The 21,180-nt window shown below is 33.6% G+C and overlaps 1 protein-coding gene across 1 annotated transcript; it reads right to left on the bottom strand.

Annotated features, from left to right (window-relative positions):
* Positions 1 to 1,166: 1,166 nt before the first annotated feature.
* On the bottom strand, positions 1,167 to 21,138 carry LOTGIDRAFT_205644 (hypothetical protein; the record flags this gene model as incomplete). The annotated part of the gene is made up of 38 exons (XM_009057169.1): positions 1,167 to 1,282; positions 1,684 to 1,957; positions 2,217 to 2,426; positions 2,740 to 2,847; positions 3,136 to 3,437; positions 3,665 to 3,791; positions 4,038 to 4,166; positions 4,489 to 4,596; positions 4,855 to 4,974; positions 5,313 to 5,391; positions 5,757 to 6,040; positions 6,337 to 6,487; positions 6,736 to 6,839; positions 7,150 to 7,272; positions 7,558 to 7,797; positions 8,093 to 8,158; positions 8,490 to 8,623; positions 8,900 to 8,990; positions 9,355 to 9,504; positions 9,848 to 9,988; positions 10,143 to 10,349; positions 10,656 to 10,858; positions 10,996 to 11,190; positions 11,622 to 12,411; positions 12,580 to 12,985; positions 13,220 to 13,330; positions 13,809 to 13,994; positions 14,186 to 14,324; positions 14,552 to 14,656; positions 16,614 to 16,827; positions 17,008 to 17,132; positions 17,394 to 17,613; positions 17,904 to 18,020; positions 19,315 to 19,445; positions 19,598 to 19,769; positions 19,945 to 20,136; positions 20,558 to 20,702; positions 21,029 to 21,138. The coding sequence occupies 38 exons, from the start codon at positions 21,136 to 21,138 to the stop codon at positions 1,167 to 1,169; spliced, it is 6,825 nt and encodes a 2,274-aa protein (XP_009055417.1).
* Between the last annotated feature and the right edge of the window lie 42 nt (positions 21,139 to 21,180).

The following is a 21,180-nucleotide window of genomic DNA, read 5'->3' as shown; positions in this document are numbered from 1 at the left end:
TAATGGAGTATTTTAAGGCCTGGAAGTCAGTGTATGCAGATATTGATGTTTTTTGGGGAATCTTCCTGAGAAGAACAAATGAAGCCTGTATTGTTTATATTTTATTTATTTTTAAATCTTTGTAGATTTTTATTATCATAAAATGTAATAAGATATTTTATCACAGACAAAATAACTACAAAATAACTGTCACAAAATTTAACATTTAACATTGAAAATAGCTTTAAATAGACATATAGCTTGACATCCATCAGATTTATAAAATTTGAAAACACATTCAGATAATTATTTGGGTTGCTATACATACACTTTTCAGTATCTAAATCAAACATTGCATCCACTACAATTATATAAAATCAAATCCTTTAATAAATGAGTAATGATTTGAATTTTCCAAACTTTTATCCAAGTTTCCTTATGGAACAATATGTCTTTATTTCCCAACCAAGTAAAACTCCATTTCCCAACCTAACACCATTTCATCACTTAACCAGTCTTTATTCAGACATAATTTACCATATACCTGATGCAAGACAATCATTTTAAAAGTGATAAGGGTAGCTAAAATTGAGTATAGTAAATTCTTATCTTGAAATCAAAATACCTATAGAGTGCCATTCTAATTCAAGGAAATTGAAATAAAAAATTGTCTTCGCATAAATCTAGACTGACAAGAAATATTGCTTGAATACATATAACTGGTATTAATTTTTGTTTCTTCACATAGACATTATTTTATATTTAAATCATAATTAGAGATCAAAATATACACATGGAACAACATCATACACTTCTATTTCAATTATCAACCCCTCATTGAACTTCATTTAATATAATCTTATTATTTATCTTAATTTTAAAGCTAAAAGTCATTTTATAACGTTCAACTGGATTGAACATTTCTTTTATTATTGAATATTTGTTTAATTGCCTAAAGAATAAAAGAGAATTTTGATACACTTGCTGTAAAAAGGAAACATGTATTTCATGAGGATAAAGATAACCAAAGGTTTGATGTAAGAAACATGACTTAAACTGCTTATTGTCTAAGGCATGGGACCAATCTATACAATATACAAGGTAAATTCGCCCTAAAGGTTAAGAAAACAGAGCATGTTATATTAAGATTAAGTAAAAAATATGTTTGTGGGTTAAGTTATCAATTATTAAAAAGTGTGAGCATTTCTACAAACACCACAGCCAAGAGCAAATTCTTCCCCTGTTACTGGATGTTGGACATGAAGAGGACATTCATCACCATCTAACTGTTTACATCTAGGTCCTGAAACATTCAAAAAAAGTCAGTCAAATTTCTCACTCTTTTTCTGATGTTATATATTTCAATGCGAGCTACAGATGCTCATCTATCTATGGCCTGCTACCCTTGAAGTTAAAGGTCTGATTCTGAGGTAGAAATGATACCTTCAGGCTTTTCTGGATCCAACATGGAAGTAGGATCTTACATGGAAATAGGATCTACAGGTTTGGATAGGACAATAAATTGATGACCCCAAGATCCTTCAACAGTTGTAAATCAAGAAAGAGAAGGCTACTTCCCACATCACAGTTTTCATTCATCCAAAATGGAGCAGCAAAATAGGACCTTGGATCTTTATTCTTTTACAAGACTATTAGTCGAAACAGTTGAATTAAATTACACTACAATGAATCATATTAACATACCAGCAGGACAGTGTGGTAGTTCTGATTTAGGAACATTGGTGACACGTTGGAAATCATCATGGCAGGCATTACAGAAATGGGTGGTACCAAAACAGAAAAATACAGCCACAGAACAACAATATCGACATTTGTACTCCAGAAAATCAGTGCCATGTTTGGGACACATCTGAGCACTAGAAACATCTGAACAACCACCACAAACAAGTTCTTTAGGATCATAATCTTCACCTCCACCAGCCTGTTCATCACATCTAGCTTCACCTCCATAATACGCCTATAAAACAACAAAACTACATATCAGACTGCCTTCTGCTTCAATACATATACAATTTATTCCATCCATGTCTTCTATTAATCTTGAATTCATGAGTAAGACCTATAGGATTCAATGGAGTGTCCACTCTATAAAACTAATTTTTATTTTAATATTCATGAATACCAAAATCAAGTTATAAGCACTACATTATTTCTGACAAACAAACATTAGATACAAATAAACAAGTAGTAGGAAAGACAAATATAAACTAACTTACCTTATTACATTTATAACAGACATAGTAAGCATATCTATCCATAGAGAATCCAGCAGGATCTTTATAAAACCTAGCTCCTGGTGTAGTTATAGCTTCTGCCTTGTGTAGTCCTTCATACTCCAGTCTCATTAAGGCTTTACGTTTAACATCATCATATAGTTCTCTTATAGGATCTAATAGCTCTTTTAATACTGGATGATCTATAGTAGCCTACAATAATATTATTCCAGTTGAAAATCACTTCAACTTCATAATGCATGATTCAAAGATAAGGCTACATGACTTGAATTTTACAAATTGTTTACACTATTATATTGCTGTGGCTGTAATACATTCATGTAGGGTGCACAGGGAACACTCAAGAAAAGGGAACTTCCTCAAAAAGAGCAATGAACATTTCATTTTCATAATGCTATTAACTCTTTGCTTACTGTTAAAGTACATCACTGCCTTGGCATTTGAATTTAAAATGCAATTTTTCCACAAGTGCATTGATGGGATCATCTGTACACTATATTCTTACCTTACAAATAGGACAAAGTGAAAAACCAAACGTAATTCTTGGGCCAACCCATCTTTTCTCTAGAATAGTTCTACTACACTGTAGATGAAATACATGACCACATTTCAACTGAAATTTTAAATTGTAAAGTGGTTACTTATATACATAATCGATCAACAGAAACTTTCCAACAGATGGCATAAAAATTAGTAATGGCGATCCCAGTTATGAGAACAATATAGAGTAATCCAGGGTCCTAGAAGATTATTTGTTTTAAAGGACATAATATGCCATGCATCTTGAATGTGGAACTGGTTTATATCTTAATTTTTGCCTCATTAAAATTACTGGTCCTCAAACACTAATTTCAAATTACTGACTGAATCAACAGTAGTAGATAAATTTAGAAAGAGTTACCTTAATAGCAGGAGCTGCAGATAGAGCCTCAGTAAAACATATCATACACATATCATCAGCATCTTGTTTCAACTGTTCACCATCACCATTTTTACATCCATGTAGACAGGGTAGACACTTCTCTTCATTCTTGATTCCACCACAAGGATGGTGACATGGTAAGATCTTACTACAAGCTAACTTAGCTGTCTCCTGACAATCAGGATCAGAACAGACATTACCTATAGCTAATACTCCTGTCTTACTGGTAGCTCCACAGAATCTACAGGTACCTGGTCCCATACTAGCACTTGATACTTTACCTGTAAATAATACACATAAATACTAACGATACTTGTATGATGTATAACAGAACACCAATCTCTCTAGTAGATCATCTTCATCTTTGCTACTTAAGCCTTACATGCTACTCTCTCAGGAATCAGCTTAAAATAATGCTTCTTTTTAGGTTTATTAACTCTACATTACTAATGAATATCAACATAGACAACCAAAATTGTTTACCTAGAACTCAAGATAATTTTCTTACCTTCTCTGAATTCCACCATTGCTTTCAATGTTTTGGAATCAGCTAAAGCCATCACCCAGAATAGTTTGGTTCTTCCACATCCTTCATGTAAATCTACCTTTATTGCTTCTTCCTCTTCTTTAAACACCTATGTAGAGTATAAACAGGGAACATGCTATATATAGTCTAAACAGGAGAAATACTAAATCAGAATTGCAGATATTCAATTTAGAAGATATACAAGTCTTATTCTGTACAAGAAATATACCATTATGAATTTGTAGGAAAGGTATTCAATTCTGAATCTAAAGGAGAAATATACAATATCAAATCTAAAGAAGAAATATATAATAGCAAAACCAGACAAGATATATATAATCTATCTGTGCCTTACCTGTCGTTGATGTGTACGAGTTCTACGATGTAAATGTAGATATCTATCACAATCAGCACATAGATTACCACATTCTGTACACAGTATAATAGCTGATGTTACATTATCATCATGGTTATCACATGTTGGCTGTAATATAGAGTTCATATAGGCCCTACATTTATCACACCTTCCTTCCTGTATATCTAGCATGTCTGGCAAGCAAACTTATGACATATAGTGATTTTTCCATTTTTGTTATAGGAATCCATTTAGACTTGTAGTGTCTTATGGTAAGATATCAGCAAGCACACATGTGACTGAATTATGTAATAAGCCATCTCATTCTCTATAAGGTCAGTTGACAAGTTTTGGGTTTGAGAAACAAACAAGTTTACACAGAGTCTTTAAGGTTTAATTAACAATGAGTCTAAATGTCATTAATCAATACTGGCAAGATTCTATAGCTTACCCTTGGCTGACCATGTTGTGTATCAGGACTACTGACCCATTCACCAGATGATAATCTTTCAACATGATCTTTATCTAATACACATAGAGAGGCTAGGGCTAACCATAGCTACAAAAAAAAAACACAAAAAGGGGTCTATTAGTAATTATCTTTGAAATCTTGTTCAACACTAGGGTCCAATACAAGGGTATAAATATGATTTGCTGTTTTAGAGAGTCACAAGGATGTTTGACACCGTTTGAAAATTGTTCATGTGACTTAAAAATACAGAGTGTGTCATTCATAACCTTATACTTCATTGCAGCCATCTCTGATACAATTGACTTTATCTTATTAGCAATCTGAACATTGAGAACTAGAACTTACTGTTGGTGTGGTGAGACAGATTTCAGGTGCTCTTAATTCTTCATCTAATTTAGTTAGGTTTAAAATAGCTTCAGCTATAGCAGCTTTAGTAACTACTGCCCATAGATCAGAAAATTTTCCCTATAATCAAAAGAAAAGTAAAATGAACTGTAGGAAATATAATAGTGTCTACAAGACATAATTGGCAGAAACCATGTTAATTTAATATAAAACACAATCAGTGAGGTTTATAGATGCCTGATAAAAAAAATTGACACAAAAGACAATTGATCACATTTGCACTTCATATTACATGTTCTTTTACAACAAAAAATATTGATCAGTTAAGGCTTTAAACAGAAACAATAAGACTGTAGCTCATCTATGATCTCTATCTCAGCCTAGCAGTAAATGAGTAGACCAATCAGAAAGGGCAATCAAAGATAACCAATGTTTAAATAATGACAAGAATGACTTACCGTGGCCATATCTTGTACTAGTTGTATAACACTATTAGCAAGTCCAGCTGACATTTCACCACGGAACCACCATCTTGAACTGAAAACATTAAAAGATTAAGACTTTTGGCCCAAGTTCTAGACCTTTTTTTGTTTGAGTTAAGGACCAGCAACATTAATTATGTGTGATTGTTGCATGTCAATGGAACAATTATGTTGGTGGTTGGGTTCATGTTGGCGGTAAGAGTCTAATTGGTTGTAGGGTCACTTTGGTGGAGTCATGCAGTTGTAAGGGTCATGTTTTATTGTTAAGATCTTGTTAAAATGTCCTATTTTGTACTAAATGCCTTGTTGGTTGAAATGATTAATCATATGGGTAGTAAGGGTGCTTACAGGAGTCATCAGGAGTAAAGATGTTCTATAAATCTGCTTTGTAAATGAAACAGCCCAATAAAATAAACTTACTATTTATCAGAAGCAATGTTTTCAGCTAAAGTATGAGTTGTAAGACCTTTACTGGGTCCTACTGTCTTGACTTTAGTCTGAACTGTTAATGCTTTACTAATACATGCTAAGAAAACATCCAATATTCCAGGGGTCTCTGGATCAAAGTCAGCATATCGTTCTTCGTCTCTGTTACCAGCTGATATAATACTATAGTCGACTGGTGGTAGAGCTGGTATTGAAAGTATACTAGCTAGAGCTTGAGGTTTAATATCGGGCAATACTCTTCTTAAAACAGATATAACCTACAAAAACAACATTATTTCAAACAGTTAAAAAAGCTAAAAAACTGATTGTTTTGGGGTTTTTTTTTTTCAACATGTGATTCGTCACCTTCACATCGGAAACAATACAATGCAAAGAATTGCTATTTAATCATAAATTCAAAGAACAGCTCTCAAACCAATACACGGATCTAGAAAGACAATTGATACAAAGCCACGTCCATGAATGATCCGAGCTTAAGAGAACTCTCCATTTTCTTTGGTCACATTCAGTCTAAAGTATTTATTTATTATGATAGATTGTTCTCTGGTCTTACCTGTCTCTGTATTCTAGGTGTAGCTGTATGTAATAAACTAAACAGAGCCTGTATCAAACCATGTTGTTGTGAGAGATAATTTCTTCCCACTGTTGATCCACTTAGAGCTAATACCATTGATAATAACTCAAAACAATATACATCAGAGGCTCTGAAACACAGATTTAAATGGCATAAAACAACCACACTCAATTAAGACAGGTGTAATGAAAAAAAATCATTTGTTTTATTCATTTTCAAGAGTAATCTTCAGCATAGAATACTATGCACAGGTTTATAGTCTAAATTATGCAACAAAACATAGACCTGCATCACTGAGATAATCATGAATAATGTGAAGGTACTATTACGAACCATATAAAGATTTAATCTTAGAAAGAAATTATTGGAGATACTGACCTATTTTCTTCTAGTTTGTCCTCTCTATTAGTAAGTGAATGTTCCCATTCTTCTCTTATTCTAGCTGTCTCTTTACGGAATCCTTGTACTATATGAGAACATACCTACAACATACCACAATCATAGTTTGCAATCAAATGGGTTTTAGGTGTTTTACAGTGTGAATACATATTTATAATCTGCCATATATAAAACACCTATTTTTTGAAGGTGAAGTTAAATATTCAGTCATATAAGATCAACACTCTATTTCTGGATACTATGAAAAATAATTTAAAAAAAACATTGACTGGTTAGATTCAATTTTGTACTTTTTTTTTTTATGATGTTTTGCCTTAAACCAACCTTAATCTGGTGGATAGTCCATACAATCAAAGCTTATAATATTCGTTGTAATGTCTAAAGATTTCTTACCTGTTTCTGTAGATGTGAGAATTTACTCCTACTAAATAATATTCCTACCATATGTTCTTTTAGATCATTATCACCATCTATAGCATCAGATTCTTGATCATTGAATATCAGTTTATCAAATACCTACAATATGTAGAAAATACTAGGGGGTTAGGTGATAGGTGAAAAATTCTTAAACATGAATATTCCTTGATTCTCATACCAATAGGAGTTGGTAATTCATCCAATGATACCACCGGTTGATTTATACCATTAACAGCACCAACATCTTTACACAATGTGGGAGTTTTTTGCCAGCCTATGCACCAAGGACTCTATGGTAAACAACCTGAACCACCTGGTCAATAATATCCAAGATACATACCTGTATCGCAGCATAATATATAATTCATATAAGTAAGATCATACCTGTGATGTCAAATTTCTAAACACACGAAGAGTTTCAGCTTCACAAAAATCTTGTTGAAGATCGAGTGCATTCTTTTTAACAGGTAGATTTATATCTTCATCTTCAATTGTACCTAGTATCTTAACTTGACGAACACGTAAACTCTGATCAGGTCCTTTAAGTTCAAGCTGTATATGACGGTAGTTAGAATCTGGTATAGAACAACAGATCCATCCAATATGGCGGCTTTCTAAATCAACCTATACATTATAAAAATTCAAAACTCAGACAATAGAAATTAGAGATTTTTAAGGAAACCAGACATGTTTCCCACAGAAACACACCCAAAAGTTATTCTCTATGCTAATTAATCAGGCAGTCAGTCATGTCACAAATGAAGATAAAAATATTCATCCATTTCATCTTCTTTTCCAAATTGTAAACTAACCATAAATGAAATTGAGAAACTAATAAAGTACCAGCAAGCTATTTGAGAATATCATATTTGTTATTTTTCACTGAAATGAATGATTAGTAAAGTACCAGTTTACTTACAGATTTAAGTTTATGAATATCTTCAACACCAACTCCAGCACTAAATGTAATGTTACCAACTTTATTCTACAACAATAACATTAAACACATATCACATAGAGATTACAACCTTCATTTCTGATGATAAAAATATAAAGGGAAATAGTTGACTTATATAGATGACACTGCTTTATATTCACATATTATTCATGTATTATTCACATATTTATCACTTTTTAGAAACAAAACACATATGCCACATTCCTATAGAAATAAGAAAAATCAGTATATCATTGACATCTGTCACATGCAGCTAGTTCTAATGACATTACAATAGCAATAATTTCAGTCAACTATTTATGAGTAAACCTCTGGATAAAAAAAACAACAGAAAATGAAAAGACAGAATGAAACAAACCTGAATATCTCTGGAGTTATCAATATGAACGTATATAGCATATGGTTCTGTTTTATTAGAACAATCTAATGTTAATGATTTCAATCTATTCCTGTCTTCTTCTCCACTCTCCCAAAATGTTTCTGTTGTATTATCTGCAATTATTAGAAAATAAACAATACTTTTTCTCATACAAGTCACCACGTTCTCGAGCTTTTTTATTCAGTTAAATTCAAATAATTCTTGCATTTATAAATTCACTTGTATCAGATCAAGTAAAAGTATCACAGTCTTAAAAATATTTGCTGTTATGCTGAGCTCAATTTTAATTACCGATGCCAGTTAACAAACATCAAAATGTGATGCCTGTTCTCTTACAGTAAAGCAGTAACATAGTATGGAAGATATATAACATATAATAATGAACTTACCATTTAAACTACCTATCATAGCTTGTCTACTGGAAGCCTTCATATCAGTTTGTGATGTAATATCTTTTAAACATGATACTCTGAAACCAACCTGTAACATTAACAAAAATTATCACATCCGCTAGGTATATGAGAAACTTAATTATCCCCCAAACTATACGTAAATAAAGATCTTAAATCTTGAAAGCCTTGCTCAATTTGGCACTAATCACATATTAGGTCTCAAGAACGATACCATATTAAGACTTGCTCCTGCTACTGTGAAATCAAAATATTTTTTTTGGTCATGGATTTGTTCCTAAAGTGTTTTGTTTCGCTATAATTTGTGATTTGTATTGTTTTCCCTGTAGCATTTTCATATATTATCATTTTATTTCTAGAATAAGAATCTATGGATTGGCCTTTGATGAATATCTATGCATGAAGAATATGTAATATTAAGAGTAAGTTCCAACCTGAACTTGAGAGAAATCTATACTATTATCATCATTGTCTTCCTCTGATCTAGTCAATATTCTAGATATATTACTAAATACATGACTCTCATGTAGAAACTGGTGGTCTGACTGTTGAAACTTGATAGAATAACAACATACTCCCATACGCTAAAATTATTTTAATATATAATAAAAATGTTCAATTCATTAACTTTTTTTCAGCTATGAGTTTAAATCCAATGACGTTATTTAAAACAAGCTTGAATCAAACTAACAATCAATAAGTAGCAAAGCAATACTAAAAGGCGACCCTTTAGTGATGCGTATCAATAGTTAGCAGAACTAGAAGTTGGATTTGCTAAGATCATAATATTAACTCATTTTTAAGCCAATTTTAATTTAAGTTGTCAATATAGACTGCATTTCTCTGACAATGTTTTAAATCACATCCCTAAAATTTTCTAAATATTTGGCATTACAATAAGGGGAGCAATCAACCTCAAAATATTACCTGTAGAGCAGAACCAGATGGTAGATGCATCATTATATCTGATATTGATTGTAAGAATGTATGAAATACTTCTGGTAAAGGTGCTACAGCTTTTCCTGCTAGTGCTATATCTTCTATTGGATGATCACAAAGTGGATTCTCCTACAGACACAAAAAAAAGCATTTAGACAAGAAGTCCATGAAAAGTACTTATATTAATCAAATTGCCTTTTTAACAAATGGGGACCATGTGTCACCCGTATTTAAGAAACCTTGTGAAGGAAGGGTCAGGATGAGCTGGAGACCATCAACATACCTCTTGATCTCTTTTCATCAAATTCTTCAGAGCTATTTCTCTGGGATCTTTTATTTCCTTTAGGTCCTTGTCTTTTCCTTCTTTCCCATCTTTATCTTCTTCTTCGTCCTCTTCAACAGGACTTGGCATCAAAGAAGCAACAAAGAACCACAGTAGATCATGGATACAAGATGGCTGAATAACACTTCTAAGTAACCAATTAAAAGCCTGAAAGAGGAATCAGTTACTTTATTAAAATCACAGAGTGAAAACCTCGTAGCCATCAAATCAAACAATCAGACAATAATGCTCATAATAAGTATTTCAATTACCTTCCTTAATTTCTAAATGTAATTCCAGAGGCATGAAGATTATGATGATAAATGTATTCAGGCATTTCCTCAGTAGAAGCTATGCCATATTGTTCAGGAGATGTATGACCATCTATGACAACTTAACTTAAGATTTAAGACATATTTTTAAAAGTCAAATCCCTGTAGATATCAAAATGTAAAAACAAAAAACCATACATACCTGCAAAGCGAAAACTCTACAAGCTGCCTTACGTAAGGCCTGTCTCATTGCCCATTGTAAACCATCTAAATCATGTCTCTGGATAATAAAGTCTAATACTGGACGTCTAAGTCTCATCTCACCGAAATCAGTGGTACTGTCTAGAGATAATATCAGTTTAGTCATGGCTGCTGATGGGTGTTTCAGTAAAGACATACCTCCATCTGGAATAAACAAAAGTAAATAAAATACGTCTCTTACATTCAAAGGCATTCGATCCAAAAATCATAGAGGCACAGAGTATATCTGCTTCCAAAAAGCCCTAAACTCTCTTCTTCAGATATATTGAGCAATAACCTACCTCCAACACCACCACTGTTGTTCCTACGTCGAGGTGTAACCATACGATTCCTCTCATGATTGGCACCATTTTCATCATCTGTTGACATCTCTGATATACTCCGATGGAATATCTTCTTCCCTGCTTCAGAATCAGGACTGGTGCCAGCTGATTTTGGTTGTGGTGAATGGCCTGGAGTTTTCAGATTAGACATGTCTTGGAATAGCTGGAACGAAAAAAAAAAAGGATAGATGTTTTAATATAACATGAATTAATCCTGATGAAGATAGCATGCCATACAAAGTAACATACATCATATTGTGTTTAAAATAAATAAAATAATCTAGTCTAGTCTGAGATCTCATCAATGTCAACTTCCCAGAAATAAAGAAAAAAGGAATAGTTATCTACCTTGGCAACAGGAGGATTAATCTGTGAATAAGGACGAACATCTTGTCCTAAAGACCCTGATCTAGCTAAAGGACTATGGCGTGGTTCAGTAGGCAGACGTGGGCGGTATGCTGTTTGTTTGGGTGCTATACTCAGAGATCCGGATCTAACAAATACTCTCTCTTCATCATCAATAAAAATATCTTCTGCAAAAGCTGTATCAGCATTCTGAGCTCCTTGTTGGATCAGATATTGACAAGGAATTGGTGGAAACGGTTCTGATTCTGTACTCAAATTTTCACTGACACTCGGCAAGTATATATCACTGCGACTATGACCATTCTTCTTGATATTTTTTGGAAGAGTAAATCCACTAGCACTTGCTAAATCCAGGAGGAACATGGCATTGTTCTTTAACACTGTGTGAACATCCAAATGAGTAACAAGAGTTGAAGTGGGTTTCATAACAGTTGTCTTTTTCTTCACTTTCTTGGTTTTTTCTCTCTCTTTCTCTTTCTGTGACTGTCTTTTTTCTTTTAAATATTTGTCACGACATTGGTCACACATCAAATACCAACTACTTCCTCCTATGCCTCCTTCCCCACAATTACCAGCCCAACCCCCACAGAAATTTCCACCACTATTGTAACCCTTTCCACATGCATGGCGTCCACAGCCAGGATGAGCTTGTCTCATGTGGTAAGTAACTGGATGGCTAAATGAGAAATCACAAAGCTCACACACAGATTCTTTTTCCCCTCCTCCTCCATTCCCAGGGCCTTGAGCTCCAAACAATCTAGCTACATCTTCTCCAAACATTCCCTTTCCTCGAGCTTTACCTTCCTTTCTCTTCTTACTCTTACTCTCCTTATCCTTGTTCCTGTCCTTCTTTTCCACTACTTTCTTTTCTCGATTCATCAGAGCTGGACTAGGGACTACTATATCCTGCTTCACCACCTTCAAAACAGCTCCAGCTAAATCTTCCCAGAAATACACCAGATGTTGAAGTGTAGGTGGAAGCTGGGAATCATCAGAAATATCTTCTTTCTTTGGAGAAGATGCTGCAGCAATAGCTTTTAGATCTGCTAAGACCTGGCATCCCTCTGACTTGTGTTTTTCCAATCTAAATTTAGAATGATAAGGAGTTCTATCTCCATACTGTAACAGATTTTCATTCTCTGAAGCTGTAAACTGAGGATCAAGATTAAACCTCACACGACTCTCATTGATATTCTCCTTCTTTCTCTCTTTCTTATCTTTACTGGAATCAGTCAAATGTCTAGTCCTTGGCTTCTCTTCCTTCTTGATTTTAGTCTTAGACATTTCTTTTGAAAGGTCAGGATGGAATTTCAAACAGGATGCACAAGCCATGGCATCATGGACAATACCTTCATGCCACATGAATGCAGCAAAAACAGCCCTCATACATTCAGCTACAGATGGGGAAAGAGCTTCATGGACTGGTTCTCGTAGCTGATCATGAATAATAGATGCTGATGAAGAAGCTTGACCTCTGTTTATACCAACTGGTGTGGTATCTCTTGGAGATGGTGAAGCAGCTCTTTCACGTTTTGACCTTAATTGTCTTCCTCTATCTTTCCTTGCTGCCTTTGGAGACAGCCTACAAAAATAATTAATGAATCCAACTCAGTCTCACTTGAAAGCATTCAAACACTGTAGGCATCCAAAGTTTAACAGCTATATAACTGTTCTATTAGATTCAACTTCTGTTCTAATATTTCTAACTGTTCCATTGTTCAAAGACATAAACAAATAATTTGTAATTTTAATTGTACAATCCACAGAACAAGAACCAATGTAGCTAAATGATGGAATTTAATAAACTAATTCTTACCTAACAGGATCATCAGTACCAATATTAAATGTACCAGGAATTGATGGACTATTTGACCTTGAACTTGAAGCAGAGAGCTGTTTTGGACTTCTACTTCTTGTTCTATGAGGACTAAAAGTACAATAAATTGTGGATACTATATTCAATCAAAGGTACTTATGCAAGTTAGAGGAACATTGAAAGCACATCAAGCGGGCTGTCCAACACTCATTGACACTAATTGGCTAAAATTACAAAATTTTAGGGCTAAAAAATTAGGAAATTTATAACTAAATTCAGGCAGTTTCAGATATTTAAATGGATTACAATTACACATTTGACACTTCAGAAACTTACAAAAATACTTGAGCGCAGCCCACATCAAGTGGTAATTGAAATCTACATGAAGTATCTCAAACCTGTAGAATTATCCCAAGAAAGATATCTAGATCATATCATAATTTCGACAATTTCAATATGTCATTACGACACAATTTAGTACCTTCATTTCTATTGGTTATCCTCAGTGCTTGTTTTGTCAAGACATTGAATGATATTATTTCACTGAACTCAAACAGATGACCAAAATAAACAACTTCTTACTTCTTACCTTACTGTTTTGGGAATAGCAGTAAATTTAACACTGGGTGATCCTGTCTGAACACCATCTACACTGGAGCCTTTATCATCAGGTCTTAATAAACCAGACCCAATCGAACTTGAATCTTTACTATCTTCGTCCTTTCTTATACTTTTCTTTACAGATGGAGGACTGGCTGATGGAGATTTGGATATTCTGCAAAAACACATATGGATCAAATTTAACTGATATAACTTGAAATGATTTACATATTCATGAAATATTATGTATGCTTCTTTGTTTCATCAAAACAATCCACTTTAAGATTATTAGAGATAATACTTTATGTTTTACCTGACAAAAAGGTTCACCTAAATTTGAATGTATCACTTTGCCAAAGTATTTACCTTTCAAAGGAATCTTCTCTGTGTAATTTAGGTTTATTAACTTTTATTGGTAGAGGTGAGGATGGTGGTGTTTTAAATGTTTCTTCTTTACCAGTACTTTCCCCTCTTACTGATGGTGACTGTGATCTAGTAGATCCCCCTATATCAACAAATAGACAACAGAATTACTTTTTACATTCAATGTCACCTTGTATTATTAAAAGGGCCTGATTGACAAATTTTATGTCAAATGATTTGAACTGCTATATCATGATAACAGATAGATTTTAGTGTTAAAAGGAAACTCAGTTGGTCAATTAACAATCACTTCTAAGAGTTCATAGTGTTATCTTAATATATTTATTTCTATTATATGACTATACGAACCCGAATCAGTTTTGAGTTTAGGACTAGAACTTCTTGATGATACTTTAGGTGAACCAGGTGGTGATGGATTAGGTGTTGGTCCATTTCCATTGAATCTACTCTCACCTACATAAATTAACAATATCATAATAGATATGATGACAGGTAATATGGTGCTTAAAATTATGGAAAATATACTTCCACAAGAGTTCCTTTCAAATTTGGATAGGAAATATGGCATACATAGTTATACCCTCAGTACAGTTAAGAATTATTTATATTATTAGTCCTAAAGTAAAAAAAAAAGGTCAGAGTTTAGTCCTCAGCTTCAGGCCATAGACCAAATTTTCAAATCGCACCCAACTGCTATTTTTATCTCATCTCAAACTCTTCTGAGATTTATAACCGATGTATACAAACTGAGTTAGTTTGAAATTCATCCAAAACATCGACAACTAGAAATCGAGTCAGAGCAAAATAAACCCACATTAAAATGTAGGGTGCATAAAAATCCAAAACAAAACTATAAAAATCTATTCATTCATCTATATTTACTTTTAACAAATTGAAACAATTTCATAGACTAGATTAAGTGAGATGTTTATGTGATAGTGACAAACAAACAAACATGCAGAAATATGTACACTTAATTACGAGGTACATCAAATATATGATAGGATAGCAAATGGAAAGTTTATTTTTCAGAAAAACATCATTATATAAAACAATCATTGACAAATTAAGATTTCAAAATAAAGTTGGATACAGCCTGACATCTAGGTCTTACCACTAAAGGAATAAAGCTGCTTTGGACTGACTGTTCGAATTTTATACTCAAATTTCCCCTTTTTCTTGTTTCTGCCATCCAATGAATTCCAACAGTCAGTGCCATCTCTTTCATGTGATACTGGGAGTAAGCATGGAGGGAGAACAGCAAAATAATATGGTGAAGCCAATTAAAATTCAAGATTACATGCAAGCATGAGGCAATGAAGTTTCATCAGAAAAATTTAAACCAATCAATCAAATATTTTATATACTGTTAGTAATAAAAAGTTAATTCACCTGTGATGAGCACACTTCAAAAACATAGTAATTAATTCTCAATAAAGGTAACAAAATGTGCAAGGGATAACACAAATTCGCAAATTTAGAAAAAAGAGAAAAAGAAATACATGTTCTTCTTACCCAAAGCTTTGACTAGTTCTTTCACAGCCACACCTTGTAATTCCTTTGGAATATTCTCCATACCAGTTGCCAACATTCTGAATCTAGCTGTATCAATACCATGTTTATCTTTCACAGACGGCATTGAAGCTCTTCTCACAACCATAGGTGAACTGGTCACTGGTCCAGCACCTGATTCTGGTTTCGTTAGAAGACCCTGGGAACCAGTGTATTCAACTCCTGCTCCTGCAGCAGCTAGACCTCTATTAGAAGAGAATGGACTTGAGGAAGATGTACCAGCTCCAGAAAATGGACCAAAAGATGTTGGAGATCCTCCTGATGCACCTACTGCAAAAAAGAAGATTTCGAAATGTTTAAATTCACACCATGATGGTAATGATGGGGATCATAAGGGTGAAATTTGAAACCAAAATGCCCTGGCCTGATGTGAGCTAATTAATCCATATATAAATCACAAATTGCTCTAAAAAATGTGCTCCATTCATTGTTGAGCACCTAAGGTCACTTCATTTTAAATCATATATTATATACAGTTTAATAATCCATGATCCATGATCACCACAATAAGAAAACATTTAGTTACCTAAATGTCCAAAAGCAAATCCACTGGCAGGTAAACTCTTCGTTTTTCCAACATCTAAAATAAAAAAGTAAAGATATTGATGCAGATCTAGAATTAAAATTTTGTGGATTAATTTTCTTTACTTTATTCTCTTGCATTATCTAAAGAACAACAGGGCTTCAATATAAACAAAATAATGGAGGTGTTCAAGAAGGTAGTCTTTATTAAACAGATTGATAATGCCTTCTGCTTCAATAAACTCTAGTTAATCAATTGTCCAGTCAAGATTCAACCTACTTCCTAATCTGGTACCAAATCCACCAAAAGCTGCACCTTGAGCTGCAGAAAAATCAAAACCCCTCTGTACAGTTTGTGGTAAAGTATTAAAGGAGAATGGATCACTATCAGCTATATCAGACTCATGTTGTAGGAAAGCTGTACCACTGACATTACACACCAGAGACCAGGCTTCAGACTCCTTATTAAAACAGTAATTATCTTTACTCTCTGGATCTAATTTTACCCACACTCCATCCTGGTTAATTACCTAAAATTTAATCAAACACCGATTAAAGGGCAAGGAAATTAAGGTCTCACATACAACACATGTTACTGGTAGCTCACTTCCAATATAAACCAGCAGTCAAATATAGCATAAGTATCTTCAGTATCTTAAATTTTAATCCTTTCCTTTCTAAACAGGAAAACAAAATATTAGAGAACTTACTTCATCAATAGCTACAAGTTTTTCTCCTAAAGTTACCATACCAATGGCAGTTGCTTTCAGATTAGGTCTGGTTCTTATATTATGTCCATAGGATCCACAATTAATACATTGATATACTCCAGGACCTTAAAAAATAGACTATAAATAAAACTAAATGTTTCTATAGAAACCAGTTAGGTTAATTTCAGATAAATAAAAGTTATTTTAACAAAGGAATTAGTCTACTCTTGTTTGCTTTCAACATCATGAAAGAGTAATGTGCCTTTGATTATTGTCTCATCTGACAAACAAATTCTATATCAGCTTAAATAAGCAAGAAAAAACATTGCTATGAAACTGCCATAAAAAGACATCTGGAACAATCTTATTCAAATATATTTTTGTACCTCTGGGTCCTTTGGTAGGTTTTGATCTCGGCTCAGTGTATTCCCTTATCATTGGTTCTTTCATATCTAATACAGATTTAGGTTCATCAACAGGAACTAGTAATGTCTTCCCTAAATGTTGGTTATATTGTACACACCAGGCCTCTACATACCCATTATCACACCAATCTTTGATACTGTCAGGACTCAATCTTACCCATACTCCATCATCATTGTGGATCTAAATATAAGTATGTCGATGGTATATTATGTCAGAAGACAGCAAACTGGTTAGATTAATGTACACTCCCTCTACCTCTCAAACCCAATCATCAGGGAAAAAGGTTTGAAAAGCCTTAACATCTTAACATTGGCCAGAAAAAAAAAACCTGTGTCTTTTGAGTATCTATTCTAATATGGTTAGAGTCCTAAAATTTTACACTTGTCAAAAGAGACTAATCATGGAGACAAAAAAAAACTAAATTTACATCTTTAATATCTGTAACACCAACATGTAAAATTTCAACATACCTCATCAATAAAAGAAATGATTCCATCAGGTTTGATTACACCACATTGTTCTGACTGTAAAGTTGGATGTATTCTTATTCTTAATCCAGCACTGTATTTAGCTACAAATTTACGCATCTATAAGAGAGAAATAAAAAGTAAAATTAGGACTATACCTTTCCTTTATCCAAAGCACAACAACCCTTAATAACTTGCTTAATCATTTATACAGAATATTGTAAATGGATGCTTACACTACTAAATTAAAAATGAAATGAAATGAATGGAGTTTTACGTCCTACTTTTCTGCACCATGTGGGCTAATGAAGACGGGCAACGCCATGCAGGGTGCAATGAGGGAAATTTTGCCAGGACAGCGGCATAAGCCTGCTCGTGTTCGATTTCCAACTGTCGAGGTATCTTTAACGTGCACAGCCTGTAGCACATGGGGCCTCGGTTTATTGCCCCATCCGAAAGGACTAGACGCTTTTTCCATGTCAGCCCCTCTTACTACCAAATTAAAGCAGTGAGATAATCTTAGTGTGCTTGCCCTAGTAGGATGATGGTGTGATAATAAATTCAGTGTGCTTATCCTACTAGGATGATGGTGTGATAATAAATTCAGTGTGCTTATCCTACTAGGATGATGGTGTGATAATAAATTCAGTGTGCTTATCCTACTAGGATGATGATGTGATGATAAATTGAGTGCGCTTACCATACTAGGATGATGGTGTGATAATAAATTGAGTGTGCTTTTCCTTCTAGGATGATGGTGTGATAATAAATTCAGTTTGCTTACTCTACTAGGATGATGGTGTGATAATAAATTCAGTGTGCTTACCCTACTAGCATGATGGTGTGACAATAAATTCAGTGTGCTGACCCTATTCAGATGATGGTGTGATAATAAATTCAGTGTGCTTATCCTACTAGGATGATAATGTGATGATAAATTCAGTGTGCTGACCCTATTAGGATGATGGTGTGATAATAAATTCAGTGTGCTTATCCTACTAGGATGATGGTGTGATAATAAATTCAGTGTGCTTATCCTACTAGGATGATGATGTGATGATAAATTGAGTGTGCTTACCCTACTAGGATGATGATGTGATGATAAATTGAGTGTGCTTACCCTACTAGGATGATGATGTGATGATAAATTGAGTGTGCTTACCCTACTAGGATGATGGTGTGATGATAAATTGAGTGTGCTTACCCTACTAGGATGATGATGTGATGATAAATTGAGTGTGCTTACCCTACTAGGATGATGGTGTGATAATAAATTCAGTGTGCTGACCCTATTAGGATGATGATGTGATGATAAATTCAGTGTGCTTATCCTACTAGGATGATGATGTGATGATAAATTGAGTGTGCTTACCCTACTAGGATTATGATGTGATGATAAATTGAGTGTGCTTACCCTACTAGGATGATGATGTGATGATAAATTGAGTGTGCTTACCCTACTAGGTTGATGGTGCTTCTTAATGCTTTGAGGTGGTGGTGTTACACCTTGAGGTGGTTCTTTAACTTCAACCTTATACACATCTCCTGTAAATATAAAATAATATGTTGAAAGGTCTCAAGTAAGTCATTACATTCAATATTCTGTGTATAATTTCTAAGTGACATTTAGGGATAGAGATCACATTAAATAATGTTCAAAGTGTTTCAACAATTTATATTGGCAGATTTGAACCTACCTGTTTCAAAGCCATCAATTGTAACATGTATATTATAAAAGCCAACACAGCCTGGTGTCCAATTAGCACTATAAGTACCATCTAGATTAGCCCTGACTAACATATTCTCACTAGGTCTAGGTACAGCTGGTGCAGCAAATCTTAGCTCTTCAAATGAATAGTTTTCATAGCACTAAAATAGAGAGAGAAACATGACTACCCTAAAGAACAAAGGTTTGATTTTAAATCTGTAACTGGACCTTTTTTCAGAGAAATCACATAGTTAGCAAAATCATTGCGTTACTAAATCAGAAATATATGTGACTAACTTAACAAAGTACGATAGCTAAAGAAGGAAAGTCAATTACCTTCATCATAGTAATAGAATGGAAGATATCCCTCCTATCTTTAACCACTGGTTCATATGGTACATCTAGTACTGGAGTGGGTAAACCACCAAATGTCAGGTCCCCATCATCAGGTCTACTTAACCTTCTCATCTTCTTACTGTCATCACCTAATCCATCTTTCATATCTACTGGTACTGCTTTTACTTCCACCTGCACAAACGAATATATAGATAATGACATTTACCTTATAGCTAATTTGCTCTTAAGAGTCCAATCTTCAGAACCTTAGCCAGCTAGTGATAGACTAGCATTGTGCACTAGGCGAGACATCTTTATCGAAGAGTGAAATGGTGGTAATAAATCAAGAAATGACTATACTTGATCATTCAAATTCTGTATTAAAGTTAAAATTCTGTATTAAAATTCTGTATTAAAGTGAAAATTCTGTATTAAAGTAAAAATTCTGTATTAAAATTCTGTATTAAAGTTATAACTCTGTATCAAAGTTATAATTCTGTATTAAAGTTATAATTCTGTATTAAAGTTATAATTCTGTATTAAAGTAATAATTCCATATTAAAGTTATAAAAATGTATTAAAGATATAAATTCAAATAATAAAAAGTACAAACCTTTAGATTAGGTACATTAACTAACTGTCCATACTGATCTTTATTCATTATAGTTATCACAGCTGGCCAACTGCATTTTAGTTCTTCTTTATTACACACTATTTCACATTGTTTAGGATCTAGATAGGAATCAGGCTGTAACCATCTGAAAGAGTTAAGTTTATATAGTTGTGCAATTATTCAATTATTCAATTTACCAGATGATAAAGCCCAATTTTACGTAGGCATTACAGGTTTTATAAATATTATTTGAAATAGGATAAAATATTGCTTTAATTCAAAGAAGTTTTGCTATTTCGATTACATATAAATGATACAGAAAATTACCTAGAATTAACATTTCAAAAATATTAACAGATAGTAGGTCCCCCTTGTTTCTTAAAAAAAATCTAACGCTATTAAGTTTCATTCCTCAGAAGCTATAAACAGCCAACCCCAAAAATATATACCCTAGCTTTCTCTTGACTATACCTTGCTAATCTTCCTCCACTAGTACCAGGAGTACAAGCAACAAAATCTTTCAGGAATGCTCTTTCATTAGATTGCCAACAGAATGGTAGATTCCCTTCTAAAGCTTGCATGATAGTTGGTGGCTGAGACAATGCAAATCCTTTGTCTAGTAA

Source organism: Lottia gigantea, assembly GCF_000327385.1.
Source record: "Lottia gigantea unplaced genomic scaffold LOTGIsca_3, whole genome shotgun sequence".
Taxonomy (NCBI): domain Eukaryota; kingdom Metazoa; phylum Mollusca; class Gastropoda; family Lottiidae; genus Lottia; species Lottia gigantea.
This window is presented reverse-complemented; position numbering and strand designations above follow the sequence as displayed.